General features: G+C 48.0%; 1 protein-coding gene across 1 annotated transcript in view; it reads right to left on the reverse strand.

Moving 5' to 3' along the window:
- Nucleotides 1–645: 645 nt before the first annotated feature.
- MBD2 (methyl-CpG binding domain protein 2) overlaps nt 646–14,969 on the reverse strand; it is a 77,363-nt gene continuing 63,039 nt past the window's right edge. The window contains exons 6-8 of the mRNA XM_018570973.1: nt 13,711–13,801; nt 8,230–8,407; nt 646–770 (exon numbers count right to left, since the gene is read on the reverse strand). Of these exons, the coding sequence (XP_018426475.1) occupies nt 656–770; nt 8,230–8,407; nt 13,711–13,801 (384 nt within the window). The 3' untranslated portion in view covers nt 646–655. The remainder of the gene's footprint in view (nt 771–8,229; nt 8,408–13,710; nt 13,802–14,969) is intronic.

Consider the following 14,969-nt stretch of genomic DNA (forward strand, 5'->3'; position numbering starts at 1 on the left):
CAGCATACAAAAGACATTTTAGACACCGGTGCCCTTCAAACCTTGTGGGGTGAGTTTAGTGAAGACCCTCGTCTGTTCCGGCATTCCGGCCTCCTGTGTACAAGGCCAGCAACATAAAGACATGGATTGAGGAGCTTAGTATGGAGGAACCTCAGTGGCCTGCAAAGGGTTCTGACCTCAACCCCACTGAACACCTCTGGGAGGAATTGGAATGGTCGGGGGTTAGGTCTTCTCACCCAACATCGGCATCTGACCTCTATAGGTACAAATTCCCACAGACGCCCTCCCGAATCTTGCAGAAAGCCTTCCCCGAAGAGCAGAGGCTGTTGTAGACACAAAGTTGGGGGAGGTGTCCACAAACAGTGTAGTGTACCTACCCCAGGTGTCCACAAACAGCGTAGTGTACCTACCCCAGGTGTCCACAAAGTGTAGTGTACCTACCCCAGGTGTCCACAAACAGTGTAGTGTACCTACCCTAAAATGCTTCTGATTATGAGACTTTCACCAAAGAGAGCCCAATACATCACACCTACAAGTATAAAGTCTCATATCACATGACCACATTGGTCTGTCGGGGCAACACTGACCGTTCACGTTTCAGACATGCCGACGAATACAGTTCCAAAAAGGACGTGTACCTACCTCAGGGATGGGTCTATGTCCCCATAGCAACTTCTGTGTTTTCCATCTCGGCAGCGCGTGCCAGTGTGTCCGCCATTAATGCCTCTTCTAGTTTCTGTCGAACACTTTGCACTCTTTCCTCCTGTTTCCTGAAACATAAGAGGTAACGTCAGGCACCGAGCAGCACAGGATGGCAGTAAGTGGGAAGAATCCTACCATGGGGGGCAAACCCAGCATTCAAATCAATTAGCATAATACAAAGTAACAAGATGTTTGTATTTATTGATCTGGGACACATCAAAATAAATAGGGGTGTTACTCTGTTCCGGGGGCGTTACTCTGTTCCGGGGCGTTACTCTGTTTCGGGGGCGTTACTCTGTTCCGGGGGCGTTACTCTGTTCCGGGGGCGTTACTCTTTTCCGGGGGCGTTACTCTTTTCCGGGGGCGTTACTCTGTTCCGGGGGCGTTACTCTGTTGGGTTTACAGGAATGCGAGTCACAAGACGGGCTGAACAGACCTAACAATATTTGAGGCAGGTAAATCCGTTCCTAATACATCTTTTTCACCCCGAAATGAATGACATTTATTTTGCTCAGAGTATCAAACAACTTTTTTTTTTTTTATTCATTCAAATATTGTTTTCACCAAATGTTTGTATCTTGTGTCCCATTAGCACCTCTGCTCCCCTGCAGCCACCTCCTGTCCACAGGCATGCAGCAACTGCCGCACATCATTTCTCGCAGCAGGCTACCTATGGGTGACAACGATGGACCATGACTGTGCAATGTGCATCCATATGACTGCGTGGCTGCAGTCTCCTTCAGAAACCAGAGTGACAACGCAGGAGAAACAAGTGATAGACATGAACAGAGCGTGGTCACCCTATAACAGGAAGTGCCGCTACAAGGACTTTCATGGCCGGATCAGCAGGTATTATTTTAATGAAAGCTGCAGATTTAAAATACTGAACCAAAATGACATTAACAAGGCAAAGCCTTCATATTAGTAATTGCTTTCCGTATATTTTAAGGTGGAATTCCAGACAATTTTCTGGCTTAGGGAAGGTTTAGAAGCTCAGATGCATCTCATGTCTTCCCATGTTCCTTCACATTCTGTCCTTGTGTCTTCTGTGGCCAGGATAACAGAAGACAACAATAAAAGCCAGACAAAGGCTATAGCCCCCACCTAAAATACATTGAGGGGAATTTATCAAAACTGGAGCAGAGAGAATCTGGAGCAGTTGCCCATGGCAACCAATCAGCTTCTCTCTTTAGTTTGCTCAGGTGAGATTTGAAAATGAGACAGAGAAGCTGATTGGTTGCAGTGCAAATCTTCTCCAGATTTAGTCTGCTCCAGTTTTGATAAATTCCCCCCATTGTGTCTCCTTTGCAGATTTTGCGTCACTTCCTGTCCCAGTGACCCCCTATCCCTGAATCATTCGTCATGGCTGAAGAGCCACTTTAATGCAATAAAGACCTGTAAATAGTCTAGCAGCAGGCTCATGCGAGGCAAGATATTGTGGAAGTGACTGAGAGGCGAGCCGTTCTGCCGCACACTTGATATATCGCTGCGCTGGAGCAGACCCAGAGAGTGCACGGACTGCTAAGATGCACACATCAGTCACTCACAAAATGTAAACTTGTGAACTGGAGCTCCAGGGAGCAGCCTGGATTCTTGGCAGCGCCGGAGAGGCACAAAACAGCGCCTTCAAGAGAGATTTGTAGCGCTGGCCAAACCCCATTAACTTATTGATTAAATGACTTCCCTGCATTAAATGCTAATGAGCGCGCGCTTCTCTGTGCACCGCTGACACGCACTGTGCATGGTGATACATGGGTGCTACAAACTCGGAATTCGGAAATGTACCAGAACAAGGCCAGATAAGGAGATGTGTGTTTGATAACTCCGGGCTCCATTTACCAAACTGCTACATTATTAGCTGACATTACGCTTCCCCTCCGTAGACTTTCACGGCTTCCAGTCTGAAGCTTCTCATCGTATTGTTTCTGCTCCTTATCAACTGAAAGCAACACTGAGCTTCGCCCATGCAGAGGAATGGAAGAGGTGCGACTTGTATAGAAGATCGGAAATACTTCGCTGCCCTGCTGCCCAGACTGCCGATCACCACCCCGATCTAGAGAACTTGTCACCTTAAAGTGACGCTAGATTCAGGAGTTCAATCTTAAAAATACATTCAGGTAACTTAATTAATAATGTAAAATGTCTCCTGTGTATCACTCGGCTTTAGCTCCTCAAATCATCTCTGAATTGGTGCCGCCACTGTCCTTCCGTCTGGAGGGGGGCTACTTAAAGGAGAACTATGGGGTTAAGTCTTTTCCCCATAGTTCTCCTTAGGGTAACGGGAGGACACAAACTAGCGTCCTCCCGTCACCCTAGGCTCAGTATACTAGACGCCGCAGTATACCGCGAGCTGCTGCTTGCGGTAATGTAAGACGCCGCAGCTGAAGCGGATCCCGACAATTATGCCGGGATCCGCCCAGCTGCGTGACTGACAGCTGGCTCTGCGTATCTAGAGGCAGAGCCAGCTGTACCCGCCCCCTGCCCCGTCCGTTCCGCCAGTCAGCGCTGGCGGATCGGGGAGGGGGGAATCCAGCCCCTCCCCTGTCCTGGCAGAAAGCCGTGACAGGATGGAGAGGTGAGCGAACGCTGGTATGTGTTCACTCACCTCCCGATCTACTGAGCCGACCTGTGACAGTCTCATTGTCACAGGTCGGCTAGAACTATGAGGTGAGTGAAAATCACTCATGTCATAGTTCTCCTTTAACTCGACCCCGAGTGTCCCCTAGTGTCACCTTTCCACTTCACTGGATTCAGCTGCTGAGGCAGCTACAGCTTTGTAGCATGCCGTCCTGATGTCTCTAATTCTTAGTGAATGGAGATTAGGAAAAGCAGGAATATTGGTGCTGCAGACGATATACGTTCCTGCAACGCGCGCTCCTTCACAAGACATTCCATCTTTCCGGAGTAAAAGTTTTGGTTGGAGCGGAGAACATTTACTTTTACCGGAATCATATCTCTTTATTTAGATGACAACTGGGAGACTTTTTCCTGCAACCCAAAAGCATTTTTACGACCTTTTTATTGTCCTCTCAGTACATGGGACATAAAACTCTCCAATTCCATCGGGTTCATAAGTAATATAGTCAGATTCTTCGCATTCAAGCGGAATAAATCTGCCACCTTTCCGTACACAAAAACAACTGAGGGGAACCGGCCAGGAATGCCTCCGAGATCCTTTACACAAAGCTCCGGCTGCGCAAGACTTATCACGGAACATAACAGTTTGCTCGAAAGAACAGAGCGCGCACATAAAAGACATCTGCTGCTAAAGATATTCTACCGGCCCGAGCGGGCTTACCACGACTGGAGCAATTTCATAGAATGGGAATTCACTTCGAGTAGGAGATCCTACACCGGGCTCCGGAGGTGTTGGGCCGGGGTCTCCTGGTCGGTCGTGGCTCATGAGCTGCATAGAATGACACTGTCTGCATGGAGTTTGCACGTTCTCCCTGAGCTTGGGTGGATTTCCTCCGGGTACTCTGGTTTCCACCACACCCTAAAGACATGCTGGAAGCTTAATTGGCTCCTCTCTAAATCGGCCCCGTATGTATCTAAGATAGGGACCTTAGATTGTAAGCTCCTTGTGGGCAGGGACTGATGTGAATGTGCACTGTGTAAAAACATTGGTGCTTTATAAATACCTAGAATACATAAATAAATGTTTGGGCTGCAGCACAGTATTGCCTGCCAACTGCTTGTGTGTGTACTGACCCATCCAGCCCACTACACTAAATCTGACTTGTCTCCTACGATGGCCATAATCCAAGCTTCTTCTATTTCCGCCATGCTGGATACCCCCATCCATACTAACAGTGACCCCCCACGTCAGTCTATTGTCTATGGGTCAATGAGTGCAGCCGGGTTGCAGTCACAGTTCGGCCAAGAACTTTCAGACCGGCTTCTTTCACAAAAGACAATTTGAAAAATCAACTTTGTTAAATGGGGTTGTCTGAATGGCAATGGAATTTCAGCCAAGTCAGCAGGGCTCAGATGAAATTCGATGGGTGTATGGCCAGCTTTAGGCCTCGTTCCCATAGGTGACAAGGTCTAGGGCCCCCACCCTCTTCCCCGCCATGATTCACGGTGGATCGCTTTCAGGGGCAGTTGAGCAGCGGTCTGCTGGTATACAGGAAGTGATATTGTTGCCCCCCTGAATACCTGTTTTGTGATCACAAGGGGGATTTTACATTGAATTACCGCACCATAAGCCAAGAACTGGGCACATGGTTGTGTCATGGTCCCACTGACTCCAATGGTAGCGTTTGCCAGGTGGGGGCACCTACCAAATGTGGCATGAAAACCAGACAAGAATCCATCCTGAACTTATACTTTCCTGCACCAGCTAGGAGCTGCACGGCCTACTCTGATATCATTTAAATCTGTTTTGCCAAATGGGACATGGCAAGTTATAATTGCCGCGTCGTGACGCATCAAAGCCTCAGCAATATGGGCAGTCCCGAGCGGCTGCCATGTTAGTGTGTAGGTTGGCAGTCGGTAACAAGCATGGCTCAATGGCCTGATTTTACCGCGCCTTTCATGCCCATGTGAACCTAGCCTAAGTGGACTGGTGACAGGCATCAGAAATGGCTGCCGAGCACCCTTGTAGCTCTTGTCTGAGCTGAAAACACTGACTTTGCTGCACGGATATCCCAGATAGTGTCATCAGCCATTCCAAGTTCTCTCCTTCTGGACTACAGAACCACCCCCTTATGTTATCATAAGTCCAAATAATTATAAATGTTTTTTTAACAAACCCGATGTACCTAAATTTATCCTCCGAGTCCTGTGTTTCGCTGAATGGCTGTACTCATTATGGGAGGGTTGATGATGTCAGCCAATCACAATGTATTGCTTTGCAAAGTGCTGTCAGTCCAACAAAGGTTACAGCACTTCGTGAGGAGACAGCATAGAAATGACCTCATCATTGTGCCTCAAGGTTATCTGGCCCATTCACACCACATCCAAATCATCTCCAGACCAGGCCGTTTCCAGACCCAAAATGCATTCTAATGTATCCCTATGCTATTTCTGGCCTCTGTTCCCACCAGCGCAGTCCGTTCCAGACCAGACCAGAAAAATACGGCATGTCTCATTTTGTCTGGTGTGGAATGCACTAGAACACATGGAAATGCATAAAAACCGCATACAAATGCATTGGAACGCACCTGAAAGCCCATTTTAAGCTAAAACGAAAAAACAAAAGCTCTGGAACGCAGCACATTTGCGGTAAAAACGGGGCAAAAAGCAATGTACTGCGTTCCAGATCTGGTCCGGGAACTGGTGTGAACTAACACAGGAAACAAGCTTTCAGGAGCAGGGAACGCAGAGATCATCTCATCACCACTGGCGGAACTACCATCCCTGTACGGGCAGCTGTGCGGCAGGGATGCATTGCCGTCCGCACGCACTCAGACCGGCACAGTTCCTTGCGGCCTCAGCTGCAAGTTACTGTGCCCGTCTGAGCTGCTTCTCTCCTATCTGCCTCTTAGCTCCAGGGTCGCAGAGAGAGCAGAGTGATCTTTCTGAGACTTCAGAGCGATGAGTCATTGGGAGGCGGGGCGTGCTGCGTGAGGGCAGACAAAGCAGTTCACATGCATGCTGGTCAAACATGTGTTCAGCCATCTCTGTTCAGCTTAAATAACGTGAACTATTTTATGAACGCACCTTTCTAGCGCAGAAAACTCAATCTCACCGTTCAGTTCTATCCTCCATGTAAAACAGGGGTAGCCAAAATCCGGCCCTCCAGCTTTTGTGGAACTACAAATTCCATGTGGCATTGCAAGACTCAGACAGCCGCAGGAAAGACTCCCACACAGCCAGGTGCATCATGGGATTTGTAATTTCACCTCAGCTGGAGGGCTGGAGTTTGGCTACCCCTGATGTAAAATGTCCGGCTGTATAGCGATACATTTCATGGGCTTTCACGTCAAATCAGCCTTTCCCATCAAACTGCTCCAGCCTGCCATCTTGTGGCACAACACCAGATGACACCACAAATGGTAAAGGTTGTACACAGCACTCGCATTTGTTGCGGTACCATTCTGATGCGTCATGTATGTTTTTTTTACATTCAGTGACATTAATCCAAATGGAAGATGCACTTACTGAAAACTGCCTAAAAATGCAGCAAACAGAAGTAAAAAAAAAAAACACCACCCTAAAACGAATAGATGTTAGCTGTGCCATAACAAAACATCATCATATAATTCAGCCCTGTGCTTAGAGCAATGTAATCATTATGGGAATTCTTTTATATATAGGAGCTGCAAGACGGCATACGTGATAGGCAGCTGAGAGGGCAGCAGAGGAATCAGAGCTATTGTCAGACACATAAAGAAAGCTTAAAGTGATTTCCCATTATTTCCTGTCCTGTAGACACAAAAGGAAGTGAAGGGAATTCTCCCCAAAACAAGAGAAATGCCCTCGTAGACAGCTGGAATAAGTGTTCCCATTGGATTTCCCTTCTAGTGCTTTTCTGGTGACAACTGAAAATCTTGGTTTTTTTTCTTTCTCAGTTTCAGTCCCAGTGACAATGATCATCGGGACAAATAGAGAGAGTGAACCTCCCCCAACAGGGACAAAGGCAACCTGACTGTGGATCTAACCCTTCCCACTTTATTCAAAACTACAACAAGAAAGCTCAGGCTTTAAGGTCCCCACACACCTTACGATAATCGCGGGAAATCGCGCGATCGTACGATTATCGTAAGGTGTGTGGAAGCCGTGCGACCTCTACTACTGTAAGGTCGCACGACTTTGAACTTACGGACATGTTCGAAAACCCGCCAAGCATCGTACGATGTTCGGCGGGTTTGTGGCATGTTCGTAAGATAACAGCCGTACGGGCCGGTGTGCGCAAGCGCACACTGCCAGTTCGGCATTGCGGTCATCGGAAGCCCGCCCCTCAGGGGGCGTGGCTTGCGATCATCGCAAGTACGATCTGCCTATGCAAGATAGGCAGATCTTACGTTTTTTTAAGTACCTTACAACCATCGCAAGACAAAATTCTTGCGATGGTTGTAAGGTGTGTGCCCAGCCTTAGAAAGCTGGAAAGACCAAGAAAGACTTCTTTAAATCTACTCTCACCTAATGTCCTCCACAAACCCCGCCCTCCTGTCCCGAATACTCTCACCTGATGTCCTCCACAAACCCCGCCCTCCTATCCCGAATACTCTCACCTGATGCCCTCCACAAACCCCGCCCTTCTGTCCCGAATACTCTCACCTGATGTCCTCCACAAACCCCCTCCTCCTGTCCAGCTATCAATCACCTGATGTCCTCCACAAACCCCGCCCTCCTGTCCAGCATACACTCACTTGATGTCCTCCACAAACCCCCGCCCTCCAATGCCCTCCACAACCCCCGCCCTCCTGTCCAGCTAACACTCCCCTAAAGTCCTCCACAAACCCCGCCCTCCTGTCCAGCATACACTCACTTGATGTCCTCCACAAACCCCGCCCTCCTGTCCAGCATACACTCACCTAAAGTCCTCCACAAACCCCGCCCTCCTGTCCAGCATACACTCACTTGATGTCCTCGTCTGTGACCATGAAAGCTTTGCAGAGCGGCTGTGACGTGTTTAGCCAAACGGACGGGTTCTTCTCCACGGCAGCGGACAGCTGTCCAGTGATCGGGGCAGAGCTGGTGTGCAGTGCGCTGGCAATGGCCGCAAGTAACGTGTCCTCTTTATTTCCAGGTCCAACCCCTGTGGAAGACAAAATGATCTGTTCAGCGGCTACACTGGGCAGCATTGTGATTTGCAGCACACAATTCTGACTGGTTTTTTTTTCAGTGCACGTTTTGATTGGCTGCCATGGGCACAAGAACATGTTTTCCTTAGAAAAATTTCCCTAATTTAATCAAAGGGAAGCAAAATAAGCATCAAACGCGGAGAAGCAGAGAGCCATCTGCATTATTCATTGGAATAAATGGATGAGAGCAAAGGTGGGTTACAGGAGAAGGCCGGGCTGTTCATCGGAAGTCAATTTCAAGCCTTTAGAAGGTGATTAGATGGTGGTTCGCCGGGGGGTGCGCTTCTCTTTTTTAACAGGTAAAGTATTTATTGGTTTTGAAACACACAGCACAAGAAAATGAATAGCAGCACATTACAGCATAACATCATTCAGTACAAGACATTACAAAAATGAGAAAATCAAAATAAAATACATAGATGACTAACAAAACATTCCTAAACAAAGTAGGCGTAGATCTTCGGTACCATATGCATGCATACACAGCCAGTCCCACTAGTGGGTCAAGCTATGCTACGTGAAACTCTGGGGGGAGATTGGAGCAAACAGCTCCTGCAGGGATCATGTTCTCAACACTATCCTTTCCCGCCAATAAAATCTCACAGGTCCCACATCAACGCACAGCTGGATCACTGCTCAGGGGATTCAGGCGGGAGCAAGGCCTCTCCGCCCGGACCCTCCAAAGTAAGTCCCCAAGCCGCCACCCAGTCTCCCCAAATCCGATCAAATTTGCGCACACAATTACGGCTCATGTATATCAGCCTGTAGAGAGGGAGCATTCTATCAACTGTGCGTAACCATTGCCCCACCGTGGGGGAGGGATGGAGCCAACTTCCATCTCAGGATTATTTCCCTGCGGGCATAGAGCGAACCTTGGCACTCCAGCTGTGCCAAAACTACAAATCCCAACATGCATCTGACTCTGGGAGTTATGTCTGTGGCTGTCAGAGCCTTGCAATGCCTCATGGGACTTGTAGTTCCAAAACACCTGGAGTGCCAAAGTTCACCACCACTGCCGTAGGCGCTTGTAAGGTATCCCCACATCCTAGCAGGAAAAGCAAGGGGTCCACCTTCAGCTGTAGACCAGTCACCGCGCCGACCGTAGACACCACCGATTCCCAGTAGGGCCGAAGCCTACAGCAGGACCACACCATATGGAAGAAAGTGCCCTCCTCAAGCTCGCAGCGAGCGCATGTCGCGTCAGCCGTAGGGTATATTCTAGCTAATCTAGCAGGGGTGTAATAGCCTCTATGGAGGAATTTGAGCTGTATGAAGCGTTCCCTAGGAGAGATCACCGTGGACACATATGTCTGGACGCATGATTCCCAAAAGGTCCTCCGTCAGAAGGGGGATATCCTCCCTCCACTTCTCCTGAAGGGCCACAAGCTGGGGCCCTCCCCCAAAGGTCAAACGGAGGTAGAGAGAGGATAAAGGTTTGTGCAGTCTGTCTTTCATTAAGAAACGCTCAACTCGGTCTGATGGGGGGGGCGTCCTTTTTATTCCTCTCTGAACAGAGGAAACAAAATGTATTTGTTGTCTGTGTCCCATTGGGGAGATTTTCCATCACTTCCTGTCATATCCTTGGTAAAAGAAATGAGGGGAAATCTCTCCCGATGGGGACACAGGCAGAATGAAATCAGATTTTTAAGTATAGTGGAGAATGTGAATATCAGCAAGAATGGGGCTCATTCACACGTGTGATTACGGCTGGATAGCGGGATCCTGCAGCTGGAATCATAGGTGAATGCGAACAACGGCAGCTATGAAGCTGGTAACAAACAATGACAAGCTGGCAGAAGCTGGGACTGCCCACTGCTGTTGGCATGTATCCGTACATCCAATGGTTAGGGAGAGATTTCCGGCCCTAGCCACACATGTGAATGAGCCCTAGGAGAGCCTGTAACTTTGTCCTTAATAGGCACTGCAAAAGGTTAACATTTAAGGCCCATTTGCACTCATGCATTGTGGCAACGCATGCTGAAACGCAATGCATTGTACAGCAGAGCCCAAAGCACAATGCACCAAAGCATCACAACACTTACAGTATGCTGCTGCAATTTGGAAAAAAAAAAAAAAAAGCTCACATACATTTTTCTTCCATTGTGGTGCATTAACAGCCCATTAATAATGAATGGTCTACCTTAATGCACAGCACATTAACGCATGCCCTAACACACCACAACAAATCAATTTACTGTGAAGAGGAACTTCTGGTACGGAATTTAAAGTCAAACAGACGCAGTTGGTGAAGATTACTCACACTCACCTTTTTGGATGACGGCAACTCCAATCTTTGATCTCTTTCAGAGATATGGTTCCATCTGCTGTCCCCTACACCACTACGGGATGCAGTCCCCTCTGTGGAGATTTTGTGTGTGGTCACCAGAACAGGAAGTGAGGGCAAATGCACATAGTGGGGACACAGAAGTAACCACCTAACAGGAGCACCCAACTCTTTTCTGCTCTATCCATCCAAAAAAATAGAGCAGAGTTCCACTTTATAGGTTTAATAAAGAAACCAACCCCCCCCCCCCCCGGTGCTCATCTCTCTGGTGGGTGGAGAGTTAAATCTTCCATCTCTTGCTCAGAGCATCTTTAGAATCCAGCACTTCTGGGTTTGAGAGCATGCCCTCCACTGCGCCCTATGGTGCCTCCCGCTGTTCAAAGGACACGGCAGTGACGAAGAGCCAGCAGAAAAAGCCACAGTGCCCAGTAGGTGACATACCATCCAACACCCCCAGAAGATTTGGATTCCAGCGAAGATTGTAGCTCTGAATTCACTCATTACCCACCGGAGAGGGGAGTAGAAGTCATCTTCTTTTGTAGGCTGATTCTGTGCGACTCTCTAGGGCAGCGGTCGCAAACCTCCAGCTGTGGTGCAACTACAAATCCCATGAGGCATTGCAAGATTCTCACAGCCACAGACATGACTCCCGTAGAGAGATGCATCATGGGATTTATAGTTTCATCACAGCCGGAGGGCCGGAGGATTCCTACCCCTGCTCTAGGGAAAGGGTTCCTTTGTATCCGACTGGTATGTGTCTTGTGTATTACATGTTCTTACAGGACTGGAGCTACTTCTTTTGAGAAACCAATCAGCATCAGATGTGCCTTAAAAGTTGAAATCGGATTGGTGGGTGTGGTCGGTGCCGAGTAATGACGTGCTGCCCGGCTTCCTGATACTAGAAGTATCAGGCTAGGTATCGGAACATTTGGGCGAGTACAAGTACTTGCCCAAATACTCGGCATCGGCACCAATACTAGTATCGGTATGGGTGCAGCCCTACCGATCACCAATGTTACCAAAGATGAAAGATGTGGTGGGGGGGATCCAACATTTTGAGTTGCCATAGAGGGAAAACTTCCAATGGGAACAACTGTGTAAAATGCTCCTGGAAAGATACCCTCTCACTTCCTGTTGAATCTACAGAACAGGAAGTGAAGGGAAATCTCCCCTAGGAGACACAGATGACAAAGATACAACTGACTGCGATTTTAACCTTCCACTACTCCACACAAAATGAATAGAAAAAAGGTTTTGTCTTTAGATAAATGAATACAAAGCTGCATTGATCTGCATCTATTATAAGTGTCTGAAGTTCAGCTTTACGGATATATCACATATTGAGGAGATCTACGCCTTACTATGTTATTAAGGTGATAAAAAGAAATCCGCAGCAAAGCAAAAACACATAACAGACACAACAGTGTCAGGATCCCAGGGGCCCCGGAGTAATGAGCTCTCTTTATAGCCACATAATTAGACTCCAGAGAACACACATCTGACTTCACACTTGAAGTGTGTTGCAGTAACAGTCTAAGAGACGGGAATATCATTAACACGTCTCTGCCATAAAATGAAAATCCTCCCCCACTCTCTGTCTCTCCTGCAGACGTTTTCTCTTAACCAGTTAGGGATGCTGGGCTACATGATACCATGCCCCCCCCCCCAAAAAAAATATAAGGATCACAACGTCTAACTCTCCACCTTCTCTGTAGGTGCATACAGCATGACCTACCGTACAGCCAGGTCCTGCTAAAGGACCGATAGCAGCTCATGTGGGAATGGAGACCGGAATCAGTGGTTGCAGTCTTCATTCACAAATACAGCGCAGCAATGTATTTTATTAAAGGAGAACTATGGGGAGAGTGAAATGCACCCATCCTCATAGTTAGAGCCGGGGTCTGACACTGCAGCTGTCACACTTCGGCTCTATAGCTTGAGAACTGAGCGATCACAGACCACTGATCGCTCAATTCACAATCTTCTCCCTGTCAGTCACCGCTCACCATAGGGATTCCCCCTCCCCCTCTCTATTCCTCCAGTTATGACTGGTGGGACAGACAGAGGAGGGGGCGGGCACAGCTGTCTCTAGAGAGGCAGAGCCAGCTGTCAATCAGGTAGCGGGAAGAATCCCAACAATATTGTCGGGATCTTTCCCAGCTGCAGCATGGCTCTAAGCTGTCAGCATATAGAGGGTGAAAGCCCACTATTTGCTGAGTTTTGGGTCACAGGAGGACTTTAGTAACTGTCCTCCTGTGACCCAAAATAGAACAGCAAAAACGTTTGGGTCATAGTTCGCTTTTAAGTGCTTCTATGCAGACTGAAGGCTTGTCTGAAAGTAGATAAAGACACTGTATGGACAAATGTTTGAGGACACCCCTCCAAATTATTGAGCTTGGCTGTTATTGTGGGTACTGTTCGTGTTACAGTACACTAAGACATAGTTCAGAAAACTGTGCACTTCCAACCTTGTGGCAGCAGTCTGACAGAACTAAAACGCTTTTATAGTTTTTATATTCAGCTGACTGGAATGGCCAATATGGCAAATCCTATTGCTGGCAGGCCAAAATCTCTACTGGGACTGGGCTACCTTAAAGCTGGACTTTAGATAGATATAAAAACCACCAGTTAATGCAGCTCTGTATTCATAAATATATCATTATAAGCCGGGTCTATGCCATCCCGTCACGAGTGACGAGGGAGCATGGAGCCGGTCTCCCTGCCAATCAGGAAGCCGAGCAGTGTGTAATGACGCGCTGCCCGGCTTACTGATACCGGAAGTATCGGGCTAGGCGTCGGAGCATTTGGGCGGGTACGAGTACTCGCCCAAATAGTCGGCATCGGCAGCTCAAAGTGGGAGTTTTTCTTTAACCATTAGGCCCTCTGTGGGTACGGAAATATTCAGCAATCGCATTCCAAATACATTACATGTTGCACAGGCTATGACAAATGTACAATAATGCAGGCTTCTACCTTGAAGGCCTTTAGGAAGTTCCATGGGTTTTATGACTTGTTCCGTGACATCTGAGGCATTCAGTCCTTCTAGTCTCTTTTCCCAGAAAAGCTAGAATACAAATAAACAAGGTCAGAAACACCAGCCAAGAAAATAAGAAAAAAGAATGTTAAAAAAGAAAATAGGCAAAAGAGAGAAACAGTATTTCTGAAAGAAAAAGAAAAGCATATCGTTTGCTTATGGTACATGGAGCTTTAGCACACTGAACGTCATCCAACCGGTGTATACAAGGTCTCCAGAAATATTAACTTTGTCCACCAACATATAATATTCTGGGAATCACAAATTCACTTCTGGGGGCTTGTTCACGCCAGTAGCCGCGCTCAACCACTTGGCGGCTATTGTGTGTGCGCCCAGACAGTGCCTATGCACTCGATCCAGCCACATCGTATGGTTTCTTTTTTTTTTTTAGAGCTTTATTGAAAATGACACAAATAACATTTCATTAAGTTCTATGGGCTCACCGCAGTGCAATGTGGTTGTACCGTGTCTCACTGCGGTGCAATTAAAAAATAGCATGCCATACCTTTTTTTAAGGGCACACCACTACCATGCAGTAGTGTGAACTGTCGCCATCCACGAAAAGACAAATTGTCTTATCTTGTGTTCGGAACGTCAGAACGCAGATGGTGTCTACTAGGGATGCACCAATACTGATACTAGTATCAGGGCCGATACAGAGTATTTGGGCGAGTACTCGTACTTGCCCAAATGCTCAGATACTTATCGCTGATACCGGAACTTCCAGTCAGAGGGAGATCTCTCTCTGATCGGCAGTGCGGAGTGAGCATGGAGCCGGCTTCCTTTCCGATCAAGAAGCCGTGCGGTGGGTTATGACCTGCTTTTCATAACCCACCGCATGGCTTCGTGATTGGTTAGGAAGCCAGGCTGCCTAGGAACAGGTGAAGCCAGCTTTACCTGTTGGTAAGCAGCCTGGCTCCCTAACCAATCACGAAGCCATGCGGTGGGTTATGACCTGCTTTTCGGCTTCCTGATTGGTTAGGAAGCCAGGCTTTATAGGAACAGGTGAAGCCAGCTTTACCTGATGGTAAGCAGCCTGGCTGCCTAACCAATCAGGAAGCCGGGCGGCACGTCATGACTCGAGTCCTGGCTTCCTGATTAGTGAGGAAGCCAGGCTGCCTAGAAACAAGTGAAGCCGGCTTCCAAATCAATCAGGAAGCTGGATGGCACCTCATGACTCGCCGCCCGGCTTCCTGAT

The sequence above is a fragment of the Nanorana parkeri genome, unplaced genomic scaffold, assembly GCF_000935625.1.
Source record: "Nanorana parkeri isolate BGI_ZX_2015 unplaced genomic scaffold, ASM93562v1 scaffold1644, whole genome shotgun sequence".
Lineage (NCBI taxonomy): Eukaryota > Metazoa > Chordata > Amphibia > Anura > Dicroglossidae > Nanorana > Nanorana parkeri.